Genomic DNA, 16,114 nt, shown 5'->3' with positions numbered 1-16,114 from the left:
TATGTTTCCTCTTCCTGTTACTATCGCTAAACTCACCGATGGCCTCATAGACGTCTTTTATCAGCCAGAGCGCTGCTCTGCGTACTTCCCTCGGTGCCAGCTCCCGCGGTGACACTGACGTTTGCTGTCCCTCGTTGTCTGCAGAATGTACTGATCTGTAGAACGTCTGCACGTATTTCTCTTAGGCAGGTTAACTTTTGTTCTTTCCTGATTTGGTGTTTTATTTATAGTCTAGTTGTAGGGTATACGTTAACGTGGAAGTGACACACTTTTATCACAGATCGTTTCATTTTATGTCACTGTTTTGCAGAATGAAGACTCATATTCTTTATTTATTTATTTATTTATTTTTTTAAGATTTTATTTATTTATTTGACACAGAGAGAGATCACAAGTAGGCAGAGAGGCAGGCAGAGAGAGAGAGGAAGAAGCAGGTTCCCCGCTGAGCAGAGAGCCCGATGTGGAGCTCGATCCCAGGACGCTGGGATCATGACCCGAGCCGAAGGCAGAGGCTTTAACCCACTGAGCCACCCAGGCGCCCCGAAGACTCATATTCTTAAAAGTAAATGTGTGTCTTTTTATTTTTCCCTTGATGCTCTCAGCATCACTGAGATAAAAGAAGCCCCACCCCCTTCACACAGTTTGTAAACGTACTCAGCTTCCGCACGCAGTGGGTTACTTTTCGTTTTATGTTCTAAGAGCCAGACCCATGGGGACGCAGTGAGAATGTGGAGCGTGGCTTCCTTGCGAGCTCAGGAGAGTAGATGTGGCCTCTCCCCGTTACTCTGGGGGAGCTGCCTCTGTGCGCAGATGATGGCTTCGGGATGGCCGTTTACTTGGGCGGCACCCAGAGAGACCTCCCTGGGCCCCCCGAGCTGCCCTCTGAGGTGCCCACCCGTGCTCCTGAGGCCAGGACACCTCTCCAAGAGGGTGGGCGCTCCTGGCCTGAGAGCCCCTGGGACCTGTGGTGGGGCAGGTGGCCACGTTCCAGCAGTGACCTCTAAGGACTGGTTTGTAAATGTTGTCCAGTCCTGTGATGAACCTGAAGCCTTAAATTTGGTTCTTGACAAGGTGCTGGAAAAGGAACAGAACATCCATGTTTGGAGAAGTCCAGTCCGTTGTCCAGCCGGCCGGCTTCGTTACAAGGACAGCCAGCGCTGGCTGGAATCACGGCAGAGTCATTCAGATGTTTTCTGGATGCCTGGAGGCGCCGCTTCATTTCCGTCCTCTCTAGGGTCCCGTGTTGGCTGCACCGTAGTTGTACAACGTGGTTGCCGGTGCGGAGCACCGGAACCGTGATGAGCGCTCACACGGCGTGTGGCCCGGCGCGGCTCGTAGCGTAGAGACTTAGACGGCTGCTCACACTGGGTCGCGCAGGGTGCACCGCTGAGAAACTGGGAACCTGACTCGGGCATCTTATTGTCACCAAATTACAACAACTGGAAGCTGTGTCTTCCTACTTCCGAACCTGTTCTAATTTATAGAAGACTGAAATTTCCATTGATTTCACAATGGCAAGGCGGGTGAGGACTTGGGTCATGATGTTGGAGGCGTACGGTTTGAAAGAAGAAGTAATGGCACATGGTTACGTTGTTTCTGCTGCTTATCATGGATGGTAACTGAGGATTGGCTCTAATTTAAGTATTTTTATCTAAAGGTTAATTGTAAAACATGGTTTTTTCTCTTTTGTCCTTTAAGGTCAAGAATGGCCCCACGTATAACTGTACCGAGTGCAGTTGTGTGTTTAAAAGCCTCGGGAGCTTGAACACCCACATCAGCAAGATGCACGTGGGCGGTGCACAGAACCCCGCGGGCCCCGCGGAGACGGCTCACGTGCTAACGGTGCGTCTGGCCAGCGCCTCGCGGGGCCCCTGCCGCCGGATCGGTTATCTTGGTCGTGACCTTTCAGGGGGAATATTCCTTAGAATATGTAGCACCACAGACGTGCTGTGAACATCTTCTTTAGGGTGAAAGGAGGAAGTAAGGGATTTACTTGTTTTTTTAATGAGCGAAGGAGAATTGATCTTTTTAAACTTCAGAATCGTATCAGCTGGTCCTGATGCATGGACTGTCATCAAGCCAGTGAAAATCACCCAAAATGCAATGATGAATTTAGGAGACTGTGCTGCCTGCGGTGCTGTTGATGATTCCTGTTGGATCATCGTTATCCCTGTGGGATGACTTAAGAATCAGTTATCCTTTCAAAATAACATTTCTTAAAAAAATAATATTTTCCCACATCTGAGGGGACAGTAGGAATGTTTTCCTGAGGCTGTGCCCTTTTGGGAAACTACTCTGTGTAAAATTGTGTGACACACACTGCCACGCTTGCATTCAGGCTCTGGTGGGAGTCTCGAGTGTGGCCTTGTCTGTTCGCTCTCGGCCCCTCGCAGCTGGTGGGGAGCCCCACGTCCCGGCACGGAGAGCGGATGCCACGTTAGCCTGTGCCCGAGAGCCAGCTGGCAGGTGGGTGGCTGGTGTCATCGGCACCTGCCTCCCACTGGCGCGGAAACTCGTGTTTAGTCTCAAGCACCACGTTCGCGTTCACGACTTGTGTTCTCCTTTCTCATGACAGTGGCAGCTTCACATGGCTCCTCACCTTACTCCGGAGCAAGAGTCCCCGTGCCATAGATCCGCCCCAGGGGGGGTCCTGTGTCCACCTGCATGCGTCACACAGTGCTGGCTCTGACTTGCACCGTCTTTCCGAGTGGCGCTTCAGACCCGGAGTGTCTGGGCGGTCAGAGTGCTTCTCTCCTTGGATGCTCTTGGCTGTGGCTTTCCTGAGCACTTATGCTACCGGGGCCCCTGTTTTCCAAGTTTCCTGAATTATGTTGGCCACAGTGGTTTCTCTCTTATTTGGGGACCCTTTTGTTTCTGTGTTTTACTGGACAGGAGGGAAGGTGAGGCCTGTGAGCTCGCACCCCCACGTTGGGCTGGTCGTCAGTCCTGACACTCAGGAAGCCTTTGAGACGTGCAGTGGGACAGTTCATTCAATACGTTCCTTTAGGAACCCATGTTGTGCTTTGTGTAAAAAACAGTGAGGCGTTTTATTTAAAATCTGTGTTTGGGATATTGTTAGATTTTAATGGTTGTAAGGAAGATGAGCCTGTTCCTTTCTTTCTGTTTTTGTTCTTTTAAATTGAGGTACAAATGAATGTACTTCCTACATTTTCAATGACCATGTCGCTGCGTTTCAGGCCACGCTGTTTCAGACGTTACCTCTCCAGCAGACAGAAGTCCACGTGACGTCTGCGTCGAGCCAGCAGAACTCCCAGGCTGTGACTGACGTCATCCAGCAGCTGTTGGAGCTCTCAGAGCCGGGGCCAGCGGAGTCCAGCCAGCCCCCGCAGCCCGGCCAGCAGCTCAGCATAACCGTGGGCATCAACCAGGACATCCTGCAGGTGAGGCTCTCGGTCCCTGCCCGAGCCTGGGTTTCGTTCCTGGAAGATGAATAGGCAGGGCTTGTCCAAGGAAAGGAATCGTCCTTAAATACACGTCCCAGTTGAAAATGTTCTTTTCGAACAAAATATGCTCATGGACAGTGCAGAATTCTGAACAGTTATTCTATAAATTTAAAAAAGTTTAAAACTTAATTTTCTCTCCAGCTGATTTAGTTGAAAAGAACAGGATTTTCAGAACTTCCTTGTATCTCCTGTCAGTATTGGAGCGAGTCGGTCCGCCTCTCATAGCAGCATGCGAATGGGCCGCATCCACGTGGGAGAGGAGGAGAGGGAGACAGGGCAGAGCACGCTTTTCTGAGTTTGCTCTGCTGGCCCAGCTTTAGCCTCAGCTCTTTGATTTGCAAACAGAGCCGGCCTGCCTTCTCCTCCCTGTTTAGTGATCAGTTGTAAAAACTAACCTGTCGCCTCCCTGTGCCTTTGGGGTAAAAGTTGGTGTAAGGAGTCTTGGGGTGCGTGACAGCCGAGGTCTTAAGGGTGGTTGAAGCCACTGTAATTTAACACAGTTTGGTTTAGAGGTAACCAAAGGGGTCTAAGGTCAGATTTCTAAATGTCAAGCTAATTAATTCCAATCCCTTTTAGTTACCATACTGTATTTTGGGTGGAAGTGAGCTGTCAGCTTCCAGAAGGGACATTTCGGCTTCAGAGAGTCGAAAAGTCTAGCTTGTAAATGGCGGTTGGCAGGGCCGAGTTGAGCAGCTAGTAGGGCACAGTTAGAACCCTGGGCAGAGCCTTGTTGCGTCTTTGTAATTGATTTCGGCAGGCTGCACTGGGCCTCCCACCTGCTAACCTGTTAGTTCTGTTCTGTCTTAGCAAGCCTTAGAAAACAGTGGGCTGTCTTCAATTCCAGCTGCCGCGCACGCTCACGACACCAGCCGCGCCAGGACGCCCTCCGCGCAGGTGGCAAGTCTGGACGCTCCTCACCCTTCGAGTGAGCAGACCCACCCCACAGACGCAGAGCAGGAAAAAGAGCAAGAAAGCCCAGAGAAGTTGGATAAAAAAGAAAAAAAAATCATAAAGAAGAAATCGCCGTTTCTACCTGGTAATGTGAATGTGCTTTAAGGGTCAGACATTTGGGGGGTGTTTATTTTTCCTTTCGAAGACGATACGCTTGTTGACTGCTCTGACAGTATCGACTTATTTGTTTGATATTTGAAAACCTCAGCAGTTGCAAACTTTGGGCTGCCTTTCCCTGTGAGTGGTGTCTCTTCCTGCCAGTTCCCCAGGCTTATTCCTGGGTCGTCTTGGCCGCTCCTTCCCGCAGCCGCGTTCTGGCCACTTTTGTCCCTGCTTTGCCACTGCACTGCCATCTCCTGACTTGTAAGCACGGCTCCTGGGCCGGACCCTCGGCCGTTTCCCCTCAGCACTCCCCTCTGGCTCCGTGGTGTCTGTGAGTCTCGGTAACCTGGCCCGGGTGCACGGCCAGGCCTGCCCCGGACTTCGGGGTGCAAGCTGACGTCACAGTGTGGCCTGGCTCCCGCGCTGTCCGGACAGGCACGCACCTCCAGGGCCGTCCTTCCCACAGGCTTTCTGTGCCGCGAGTGTCTTCTTCCTCCCCTTTCTCCCGCTGTCTCGGAGAGCTCTGGTGGACACTGAGGGCAGCACTTAGAGGACACTCGGGCTTGCCCTTTCTCCTCTCAGCACTCGCAGCACTAGCAGTGTTTCTGCCCCGCAGGCCCCCGCCTGGACCGCTGTCTGCCTGGATATAGTCTCTTCGTCTCTGGCTCCCCTGTGGGCTGACGCGTGTGGCTCTCACATGGGGCCAGGCCTCACTACATCTTCCCCGAATGCGATCGGTTTCTGTCTTTTTGGCAACAGTGTCCTCTGGAAGTGTTTCTCAGCGATTCTGACCGTTCTGCTTCCCCCAGGTCTTGGGGAGCAAGTGCCGTCTTGCTTCGAGGCATGGAATGACCAACGCTGTCATCGTCGCGGACACTCCTGAGCGCGTCTCCTTGCAGTGCTGATGTGGCTGTGAGACCCTTGTCTCCACCACAGACCATGGCAGTTCTGCTTCCCTTGTCCCCTCGATCTGCCCCTCGTCCCAGGGGAAGCACGGGGGGATGGGATTGAAGCGGTTTATCCTCTGGTTGTTCCTGGTGTCCGGAGAGGAAGGAAGGGGAAGGGCACCCCTCCCACATGTGTCTGTTCACTCTCTGGAGCCTTCTGGCCAAGAGCTTATCTCGTGATGGTTTTGAATACCTGCTTCACGTGTGCCTAGTAAGTGCGTGGGAATTTCCAGCCTGGGGAGTGCGTGGCTGCGGCCCTAGTCACTGGGCTCGAACCCTCGAAGGTGCTCTGACCAGGCTGTGGGCGACTCAGGCTTCTCCCGGCGGGAGGCCGGACCTGACTTCTGCGGAATCCTGAGCAGCAGGGGCCCCCAGATGGAGGATGGCGCGCTCCATCCTGAGTGTTAGGTGTGGGGTTCAGAGTGGGGTTACCGTCCACGTACGCGGGGTTTGCCTGGGGCGCGCTCTGCCTGCAGAGTGTGCGGAGGTCACGGCCCTTCGTTTTGGAGCCGACTGAGTCCGTGAAACACACCACGCGCTACTGAGCTCGTTTATGCAGCTCTGCCGGATTCCAGACCCGCTGCGGTCTCCAGGAGGAGTTCAGAGCCAGCATTTTCTCTCTGTGATCCCTCACGAGAGGGTTCCTGGGGCCGTGTTTCCATAGAAAGAGATTTCTAATGATGAAAACTTCTCAGGGAGCTGGACACATTTATGTAGGGACTGTTTCTGAAACTCGCGGTGCAAGGGGGGCTGAGGGCTGTCAGGTACCCCGAGGAGACCATGAGCACAGCCTCTTCGGAGCGGCTTCTGATTCCCCTTGATTGTGTGTCCCCGCTTGTGCTGCTGGCGCCGTCACTACTCGGCTGACGTAGTTCAGTGAAAGGGAGGGTTTTTAGTAGACTTTGGTTTCTTATTTCAAGAGGTATTTTCCGTATGCATTCAAAATTTAACAAATGCTTTTATATTTTCCATATAACTTAGGACATATAGATCTTTAAAACTAAACAAAGTTCGAAATTTATTGTGTGAAATATTGGCTCTTTGAAGTCACAGAGAAAGGTGTTTCGGAAAGCTGGTGACTTCCTCCTTTAAGGATGACAATGGTATGGCTGTTCTGTGTGGAAATCTTTCTTCAGACCACAGAGATTTTACCTTCTTAGACCAGACTGTGATGGGGAACATGTAGCCCGAACGTGGCTCCCGTTCTGCTATGGCCCGCTGCGGCGCGTGGCCCTTCCGGTCAGTGGCCTTGGAAGCGGTGCTCACTGCCCCTCGAGTGTTGGCTCCAGGTCTCTGTACCTGCCCTGCTCCTGCTTTCTTACTCTGCTGCGGGTGACCTTGACGTTTCTGGGGCTCTGGTCAGTCATGACCTTAATCACTGCCAAAGAATTAAGTATAAAGTCATTCTTGGTAAGAACCTTAGCAAACATTGTACTTTTTCTAAAACTAACATGCACGAACACTCTGGGATTTTTAGGTCCACTTTGAATAATTCAAGAGACTGATACTTTCTTTTCAGTCCTGCTTTCTTCCTCTTTGGAGGATGTGTGTTATGAATAAAGAGTTTCTGTATTCATAGTTCAGCTAAATTACTTGTTACTTTGTATTATGCTTTTGTATAATACAGTATAGAAAACTTTAAGAGGACTCATTCATGTGAGCGTAGTTGGATTAAGTTTGAAAATTCCATGGTTTGTCTCATTTGTGTATAATTCTTTGATAGTAAAATATTCAGAGCTTATGAGATTTTCTTTAGGTTTTGTTTTGAATTATTTGTCATTTATAGTTAAATATACATATTATTTTTACTTAAGACCTTTAATTTTTTTTAATGGTAATGTGTCTTGAAGCTGAGTCCCCATTCGTACTAAATATAATGCAGTGCGGGTATGAAGTGCTAGGAAGACGGCCAGCTCCGAGGTGCTGGTGGTCCGCACGTGGGCAAGGCGCAGCAGAGACAGCAGTGAGCGGCCACAGAGGCCTATTATTAGTGGAAGATGTGCCCTGAGTTTCGAGGTAGGAGACATCCGCGGGCCACAGTGAGAGAGTAAGAGCTCTGCTGAGTTGGAAGGGGGAGAGCCCAGTACTCCTGGAAATGGGAGGGAAGCACAGGAGTTTTCAGTGAGAGACGCGCGTGGTGGAGAGCGTTCCGCTCCAAGGGCCATTGTGACGGTTTCATTTTGTGTGTTTTTCTGTATTAACAATTGTTTTACACACTCCTAGTATTAAATACGGTTGATATATCACTAACATCTTCTGCAAATGGAATGATAAGGGGGGGCGCCTGCTTCCTCCTCTCTCTCTCTGCCTGCCTCTCTGCCTACTTGTGATCTGTCAAATAAATAAATAAAAAAATCTTAAAAAAAAAAATGGAACGATAAGGGTGTGTTTGGTTGTAGTCACACACATACAGAACTCCACCGCACAGGGCCTGAGAGCACAACCGAGGTGCTCCTGTCACCCGTCTGAGCCTTTAGGAGGGTCCTGGAGAGTCATGTACTGTCTCCACAGAGATCCCGTCTTTTCTTGACTGATGTGTTGAACTTCTGTATACGTCTGGATCTTCTTTGTTAATTTATGTATTTCAAATACCTTTTCCAGAAGTAGCTTCTCTTTTCACTCTCGTTAAGATGTCTTTTGATGAATAGATGAATAGAGATTTTTACTTCAATGCAGTTGTCTTGATGGTGTAAGTGTTTTGTGTGAAAATCTTTCTAAAGGTCAGGAGGATTTTATCTTCTTAGACTAGAGCACGATCTTCGTAACAGCCTTTTCTTGATGATTCAGAATCGTAATTTCATGATTGTGCTGTGCCCTGGTTGCCTTCTGTTCTCTTCCTTCAGTCTTTTCTTTATAGTTCGTGTGTTCTGTGTTTCGTGTAAGAAGTTTTTCCTTTACCCACATTGAATTCTCCCCTATTTGTTTTTTTTAAGTAAGTGACGGAACTTGAACTCACAATCCTGAGATCAAGACCTGAGCTGAGTTGCTTAAGTGACTGAGCCCCCCAGGCGCCCCTGAATTCTCCCATATGTTCTAACAGAAGTATTAGAACTTTGGCTTTACATTCAGTTCATTAGTTTATTTGGACTTTATTTTTATGCATAAGAGGTGGGATTGGAATCTTATTTATCCCTAGGTGGTAACTAGTCGTCTGGCAGCACGTTGTGGAAAGTCTGTCTCTCTGATACGTAATACCAGGTTTGTGGAGATCTGGTTTTTGTCTCTGTGTGTGGCTAAGCTCTGGGTTTGTAATTGTGCCCACTCGTCTGTCTGTGCGGATACCCATACACTGTCTCTGTTATTTAAAATAGCTCTTGAAATCAGCAAGGTGGGTCTTTATTCTTCATTCTCTTTCAGATTATCTTGGTCTTGGTTGGACGAAGTTGGTTTCTGTAAAATACAGCGTTTTTATGTCTATGAACATATTTCTCTTCCTGCTGGCGTCTCTTGTTACGTAAAGCTCTTGCAAGTCTTCTCAGACTTATTCTTTTATCTTTTTGTCTCTGTAAACTCCTTGTATGTTGCAGGTTTTGTTTGCTGTAGGTATACAGGGAGATAATTGGCTTCGTAGACTGATCATGAATCTAGCAACCAATGAATTTCTGTTGTTAATTGTAGCCGTTTGGAGATTACGTTGGCTTTTCCATGTAGATACTAGATTGTTTATGAATAATGACATTTTTCCTCTTCTTGGAACATTGGTGTGGACCTCTGCCTGTGCTGTGGAGAGTGGTCTGCTGCTGTCCCGACTCTGGGGACGGTTCTAAAGTTTCACGGTGGAAACACGTGACTCTTGGCTTTTCACAGAAGCTCTCGGATTTAGGAGGCTGCCTGCCCTTGCTGGTTTGCTTAGGCTTTTTGTTTTTTTCCTCATGTTGAATATTATCAAATGCCTTTTCTTTCTCTTTTGCTATGATCATATGTTTTTCTCTTTTAGCCTCTGAGGGGGTAAATCACAGTGATTGATGGATTAATGGCGAGCGTGCCATGTCTTCAGTCCGGGCCTCCATGTTGCTCTGGCTTTTCTCTCTTCCCCTTCCCTCTCCCTCTTTTTTTCTCTTTTTTTTTTTTTCTTTAAGACACATTTTTAAATTTGCTTGGCCAATATTCTTTTTTTCAATTTTACTTAATAAAATACACTTTTTTATTGAAAAATGAATAATTTCAGTACTTACTTTTAAATCAGTTAAATTATAAAACCGTTCTCTTTTCTAGAATTGCACAGGTGTTAAAATGTGAAATACTATCTAGAAAACATTACTTTTGGTTACTGTACTCTCCTCACACTTGTACAGCATTGTTCTGTGTAACGATTTGAGTTGGCGTGTAAGCGATTTCTCTTGCTGTCACTTTCTGTATTTAGGGAGAAACACACCTGTTTTACAGAAAAGTCATCATGCGTATCCTGCAGGAAGCTCAAAGCAGTGTTGAAAAGCTGGGTGTGAATGGCCCAGAAAAATTCCTTGTTTATCAGTCATTAACTGGGCTCCCTGGCGGGCACGGGGAGAGCAGCTGGGATGGCTTTGCTCTCTGGAGGGACACCTTTGAGTCCTTTTTAAGAACTTCAGCGTCAGGCTTCTGGAGTGCTTTCAAAACTTCTGAGTAATTTCTGCAGCTCCCTGGGAGGGTAGGTGTTCTTGATGAAGACCCAACACATTGGGCTCCCTTCCAGGCTGGCTGCAGCCATGGGTGGAGCCCGCCCGGCGTGCGTCTGTCCGGTCAGAGGCACGTTCTGCAGGTGCTGGGAGCCACGTGGAACAAAATCAGTGGGCCCTACTGGTCCATCTTCGCCTCACAGGAACTGTACCAGCTTCCAGAGGGTGAGAGAGCGTGTTCTCTGCACGGTGGGGTCTGGATATCGGACCGTTTCTTGGTAATGTGCACCTTGTTTGCTCCGACGGGTGCATCCCACCGCTGCGGGAAGGCGGAGTGACCCCTCCCCGAAGCCTCAGAGGGGCTGCTGCTTCCCAGAGCTGCGCTCCAGAATTGCATGAAGCAGAGGCGTGACCGAACGTGGTATAAACAAGGAGTCCTGTGTCTTACTTTGCCCGTAATCTGTGCATGGATGAAAGGCATGAACTCCTGGAAGTCTTCTGCGTCGGTCTTGGAGTGAGTGCTCGGAGGTGTTCGTGGCCAAGAGAGCGTCTTCCTCTGGGCAAGTGATTACGGGACGCAGGAAGGTGGGAGCCCCCCTTCTGAGTGTCCCTTCGGAAGGGACAGCGAGAACCGACACGAGTGTCCACGAGCAGGCCGGGTAACCTTCGGAACGGCGCGTTGTTCTCATTCTGCTGTGAGAAGCTCTGTGGGCCCCACCGGCACGTCCAGAGCCTGCCTTCCGCCTGCTGGAAATGCGCGCCCTTCTTCCTCTCGGCCAGCTCGGGTCTTCTGAGGAATCTGAAGCTTCTCCATGAGCCGCAGTCAGGTGATGACGCCCTGAAGGCCTGGTTGCTTTCTGTTGCGGGAGCCCCTGCAGCAGCGGCATTCCGGCTCTGTCCCAAGCACGGGAGCGGTCGCAGCTGCGTCGTGGGGACCGGTCCCTGTTCTCCGGTGCTCAGCGCTCTGATGAATCCCGTATTCCACTCACAGTATCCTCAGGGAGAAGGCTCCTCTGTTTGCCGGAGGTTCGACCAGTCTAGGACGCAGGTAGGCGGTTCTGCTTCTACTTTTGCACCAGAAGCCCAGACGCCGGTGACCGGCACAGCCGGCGGCACGTGAGGGTGTGCGGGTTCCGCAGCGGAAGCCTCCGAATCTAGCCGCGGTTTCCAAGAGCCTGGTCTCTGCCGAGCCCACTAACCGCCCCAACCGAACGCCCGTCCTGAGCGCAGCGCGGGCCAGGGAAGCGCCGTGGGAGGGGCGCGGCGGTGCTGGGAGAGCTCCGGCCGCCGCAGGAGCCCCGGGAGAGAGGTTTATGCCGCCTGACTTCTGCCGCCGCCTCGCTTTCGGCCCAGCCGCAGACCGCGCGGGCGCTGGGGAGGCCGGCTGTCGCCTGCAGCCATGGCTTCATCTCCACCCTTGTTCCCAGGCTCCGAGTTCTGCGTTGCATCTGGCGCCGCAGCCTCCGTGTCACCGCCTGCCACCCCGCGCGCCGTGGGCAGCTTCCGGATGTGAAGGGACCCTAGGAAACCTGGTTGGGTTGGAGGAGACGCCGTCGCCATCATGAGTCGGAGCCTCGGCCCGGTACCAGCCCCGTCTCCCTGCGCCTCATGGAGTCCAGCCTGGCCCGGCCGCTGCCCCCTCCCGGTTCCGGCCGAGAGTCTAGCCGGGGGGTCAGTGGCAGCCCCCGATCGGTGCTGAGAGGCTAGGTGACTGGGAGCAACTGTCCACGAGGCTCATTTTGTCCACAGTCTCCTTGTTCGTGAGCCGTGCCAAGGGTGTGGCCACACGGCTCTTCCTGGGCCAGTCTGCTGGCCAGTGGCCCACGAAGTCCGTCGCTGGCCGCGCGAGGGACCTTCGCCCACCCACTCGAGGGCGCTGACATGTCACTGCTGAGCGCACCCTGACGCGTTTGTAAGACATGGTGGCTCGACGCCACCAGTGCGCAGGGTTCCACGGCGAGCTGGTTCGAGCATCCCGTAGCCTACCCTGCGTGTGCTGCGTCGGGACCCAGCCGCTGAGGACTCGGCCGCGTCGTGGAGTACTCGGTGACAGGAATGAGGGAGACGTGGCTGCTTTACTGCATTCGCAGGCGGGCTCTGGAGCTCCGGCATCTGCACCCAACCCACAGGACACGCGTCCCCCCAGTGGCTGCTGCTGCACAACAGTTCGTTCTGAGGACGGGCATTTAACTTGGTGTTTCGCTGCTTGAAAGCAGAGCGATGTTCTGGGCCTGTCGTCTGTCCCAGGGCGGGAGCCTCTGTATGCACCTGCGGCTCCTGGGGAAGTCTGTAGTTGCTGGGGAGCAGCCAGGCCCCTATGTCTGGGGTCCGGGCCAGCACGTGGATGCGGCCCCAGGAGAGCCCGTCCGTCCATCCCCACTGCTGAACTCCGGGTTCTCTGAGTACAGGGGGTACCCTCTGGTCCCACTGACCACTCAGCAGGTGTCTTCCTGTCACTCAGTCCTGCCTCCCGCCAGCAAGGCGGGGTCCCGTCCCCTCGTCATCCTCGTTTTCCACCACGGCCACAGTGGATGCCGGAGATGGAACTGGCTGTGTCCCCAGGAGCTGTCCTTGCATGGAGTTGACTAAAGAGTGAGGAGGACACGCCCACAGGTCCTCCTTGAGTTTCATTATTTCTCTCACTCATGTGCTTGATAACAGAGGAAAACAAAATCTGTGCGTATTTGAGCGAATTGTGGTCAGTGTCTTCGTTCTCCTCTGGTGGCACAGCTCTCGTGGCACAAAGTTTCTCCGGCGTCTTACCCCGTCTGTCTCCAGCTCCAACTCGTGCTGGTCCCCACCTGCCGTCTCACACTCTGGCCACCGTGAACTTGAAGTTCCTGGAACGTCATACCTGGCTTTTGCTTCTTTGCCTGGTAAAAGTACTTACGTCTACGTCCTGCTGTCTTTCCAGTGCAGACTCTTTTTGGGCCAAGATTTATTTATTGATTGATTTTTACGTAATCTCTTCACCTGATGCGGCGCTCAGACCCAGCCCTGAGAAGAGGCGGCGCGTGCTCTTCCCGCCCAGCCAGGCAGGTGTCCCTCCAAGGCAGGCGTTCTCCCGTGTTCCTACCCCCTGGGACGAATCTGCACGGTCTCGGCCCCGTCCACGAGCACAGGTCCTGGCCCTGCACAGGTGGAGCTCTGTGTCCTTGGTCACTGCAGGGGCAGGAGCAGGCCCGCAGTGGCACGGGGTGCGCAGTGAGTGCTCTCCTTGGAGCGGGGCTGGAGGACAGGGTTTCTGAGAAAACTGGAGATTTCCATATGTGCCTTGACTTTTCCACTGACCGGCACCTGACCTTGACAATGTCAGCTTTGGGGGCACTTGGTGGGCTCAGGAAGTAAAACCTGTGATTCTTGACCTTGGGATGATGAGTTCGAGCCCCACGTTGGGTATAGAGAGGACTTAAAAAAAATAACAAAATAAAATGTCGGCTTTGTCGTCTTTGAAATGAAGCAATGACCGGATAAGTGGGAGAGACCCGAGTGGGAGAAGCCGTGTAGGATAGCTCCTGACTCGTGGTAACCGACTGCCTGAAGGAAGACAGACACCTTAAAATTACTGTTCTCAGTGGATAAGACTGGCTCATGTCACACAATTCAAAAGATCCAAAACAGTGTACAGTGATGACCCCCTGTTCGTCCTTGTCCTCCATGTGCCCCTCTCCAGGGCCTGGGTGGCCATGGGGCTGTCTGTGTTTGTTAAACGAGCAAGGGCAATTATATTGTGTATTACATTGCGTTTTAGCAGGGTGCGGGCATACACTGTATGTATGTCTTTTTTGCAGTTTACTTTTTTTTCCACGTGATACCGTATTTTACTGAATGTCTAGGGATGTTCCCTTTCATGGATAAGTAATTATTTAGGTTGTTTGCAGGCTTTGCTAATATAAGCGATAATAAACTGATACAAATCCTTCGACTCTACGAACTTCAGTGTGCCGCACTGTCCGGTGCGCACGGGACTGTCACCAACAGGACGGCGATAAAACTGATCCAGCCCACGGGACTCACTCGGACTTCATTGTTTGTGTCACTCACGTGCCTGATAACAAAGGAAAAGAAGTCTGTGTGTATTTGAAAAATCGTGGTCGATACTGCTGCTTTTCCTTCCGTGCAACTGTGTCTGTCTGTTCTCCGGACGACAGTAGGGCAGGGAGAGGGTACCTGTTTGCTCGTAGCCTTTTGAACGGGTTGTTATCCAAATCTGGAGGTCCTTTCTCCGCATTTGTAGGTTCAGAATGGTTTCTTACTGTGGTTTTAATTTCATTTCTCCTGTGAGGGGTCAAAGGTTGAGCAGCTTTTCACGTTAATAGTCCCCTGCTTTTTCTGTTAGCCGGCCGACTCCAGACTTTGATTTGCTGTAACATCGTAGGGATGGCAGGATTTTGAGAGCATACATTCTCTTCTTATTTGTCTTTTTGAGTTAAAAGGGAGAAATGTTTTGTTTTTCCATAGCCAAATTTGTCATGGATTTTGAACTTGTATAATAGAGTTTGATGCTGACGTCATGGAAAATAACCTCTTTTATCCAGCACTTTCCTACCTTCGTATTTTAAACTAAATCTTTGACTCCGTTTTATTTTTTGTTCCCAGGCAGACACCTGCTGTCCACACACCGTGACACCATGCCGTTCTTTACACCCGCAGCCCTGTGCGCGTCTTGTCTGCGCTGTGTTCTGGGCACGGATCTGTCTGTATGCACGTGTTCTGGTACCTCTGTAGTGTGCCCTCGTAGCTAGCACACCTCGTTGTCCCCAGTTACGCTGTTTTCAAAGTGCAGTTTTGACGACTTTCACATGCTTACTTTTTCATGTGTACTTTAGAATTGTCTTCCAAAGTTCCAGAACTCTAGTTTTTAAAAAATTCCTATTGGTATTTGTATATGTGATTTAACCAGTGAAAATTGATGTCCATAACTTTTCATCTTTGTACCAAAGAATGGAGTGTGTATTTCCATTTATTCAGATCTTTTCTTTGTATTTTTTTCATATTTAGTAGTAATTTAAAATTTTCTTTGGATTTTGTTGGCTAGGAATGATGTTGATTTCCGAGTATTAAAATGTGGGCCGATTTCTTAGTTTCAGGTTTTTTAAGGCATATAATTGTATCATTTGTAAATAATGATTTTACCTTTTTCTTATAGTTTATACTGCATATTTCCATATCTTACCTAATTTCATTGGCGTGTATCACTAGAACACAATAAATTCATGGCAGGGAAAGTGGACTTTTTCTTGGCTATAATAGGATTCGCTTTCCTGTTTTCCTAAGTCAGATGTCGTACTGAGATACGTTTATTTAGCTCCTCCTGTTTTTAGACAGTTTTTTAAAAGTTAAGTCTAGATGTTAAATTTTAGGGGCGCCCGGGTGGCTCAGTGGGTTAAGCCTCTGCCTTCGGCTTAGGTCATGATCTCAGGGTCCTGGGATCGAGCCCCACATCGGGCTCTCTGCTCGGTGGGGAGCCTGCTTCCTCCCTCTCTCTCTGCCTGCCTCTCTGCCTACTTGTGATCTCTGTCAAATAAATAATAAATAAAATCTTTAAAAAAAATAATACTTAAAGTTATAAGAGTCTTTTATATTTGATCATAGACTCATATGTGTTGTACATACTGTTTCTTTGTCATACCTAGTTACAAGTACCTTTTTGCAGCATGAAAATTCCCCATCTCCTATTTCTTTCTTTCTCTATTTATTTGACAGACAGAGATCACAAGCAGGCAGAGAGAGAGAGAGAGAGGGTTGGGGAGAAGCAGGCTCACCACTGAGCAGAGAGCCCGATGCGGGGCTTGATCCCAGGACCCTGCGATCATGACCTGAGCCGAAGGCAGAGGCTTTAACCCACTGAGCCACCCTGGCGCCCCCCCCTCCCCGACCGTCTCGTAATTCCTTGCACGTGTGTTGAATCTTGCTCACGACACCGGATCCGTTGCGACGGTGCTTATTCTGGCTTCTTCCTTCGCTCCGTGTTCTTGGAGCTGGTCGTGGAGTCCTCTAATTTTCCTCCAATTCCCGACGGGCTGCGCTCGTGCCGCGGCTGGTTTCTGTTCCC

At 50.5% G+C, this 16,114-nt stretch overlaps 1 protein-coding gene across 9 annotated transcripts in view; it reads left to right on the top strand.

Annotated features, from left to right (window-relative positions):
* ZNF236 (zinc finger protein 236) overlaps positions 1 to 16,114 on the top strand; it is a 106,742-nt gene that overhangs the window by 27,087 nt on the left and 63,541 nt on the right. For all 9 annotated transcript variants that reach the window (XR_007122003.1, XR_007122002.1, XM_047698270.1 and 6 more), the window contains exons 7-9: positions 1,699 to 1,842; positions 3,198 to 3,401; positions 4,272 to 4,500. Coding sequence is in view for 7 of the 9 variants with exons in the window: in XM_047698270.1 (XP_047554226.1) it covers positions 1,699 to 1,842; positions 3,198 to 3,401; positions 4,272 to 4,500 (577 nt within the window). In the remaining 2 variants the exon portion in view is untranslated. The remainder of the gene's footprint in view (positions 1 to 1,698; positions 1,843 to 3,197; positions 3,402 to 4,271; positions 4,501 to 16,114) is intronic.

Source organism: Lutra lutra, chromosome 12 (genome assembly GCF_902655055.1).
Source record: "Lutra lutra chromosome 12, mLutLut1.2, whole genome shotgun sequence".
Lineage (NCBI taxonomy): Eukaryota > Metazoa > Chordata > Mammalia > Carnivora > Mustelidae > Lutra > Lutra lutra.
This window is presented reverse-complemented; position numbering and strand designations above follow the sequence as displayed.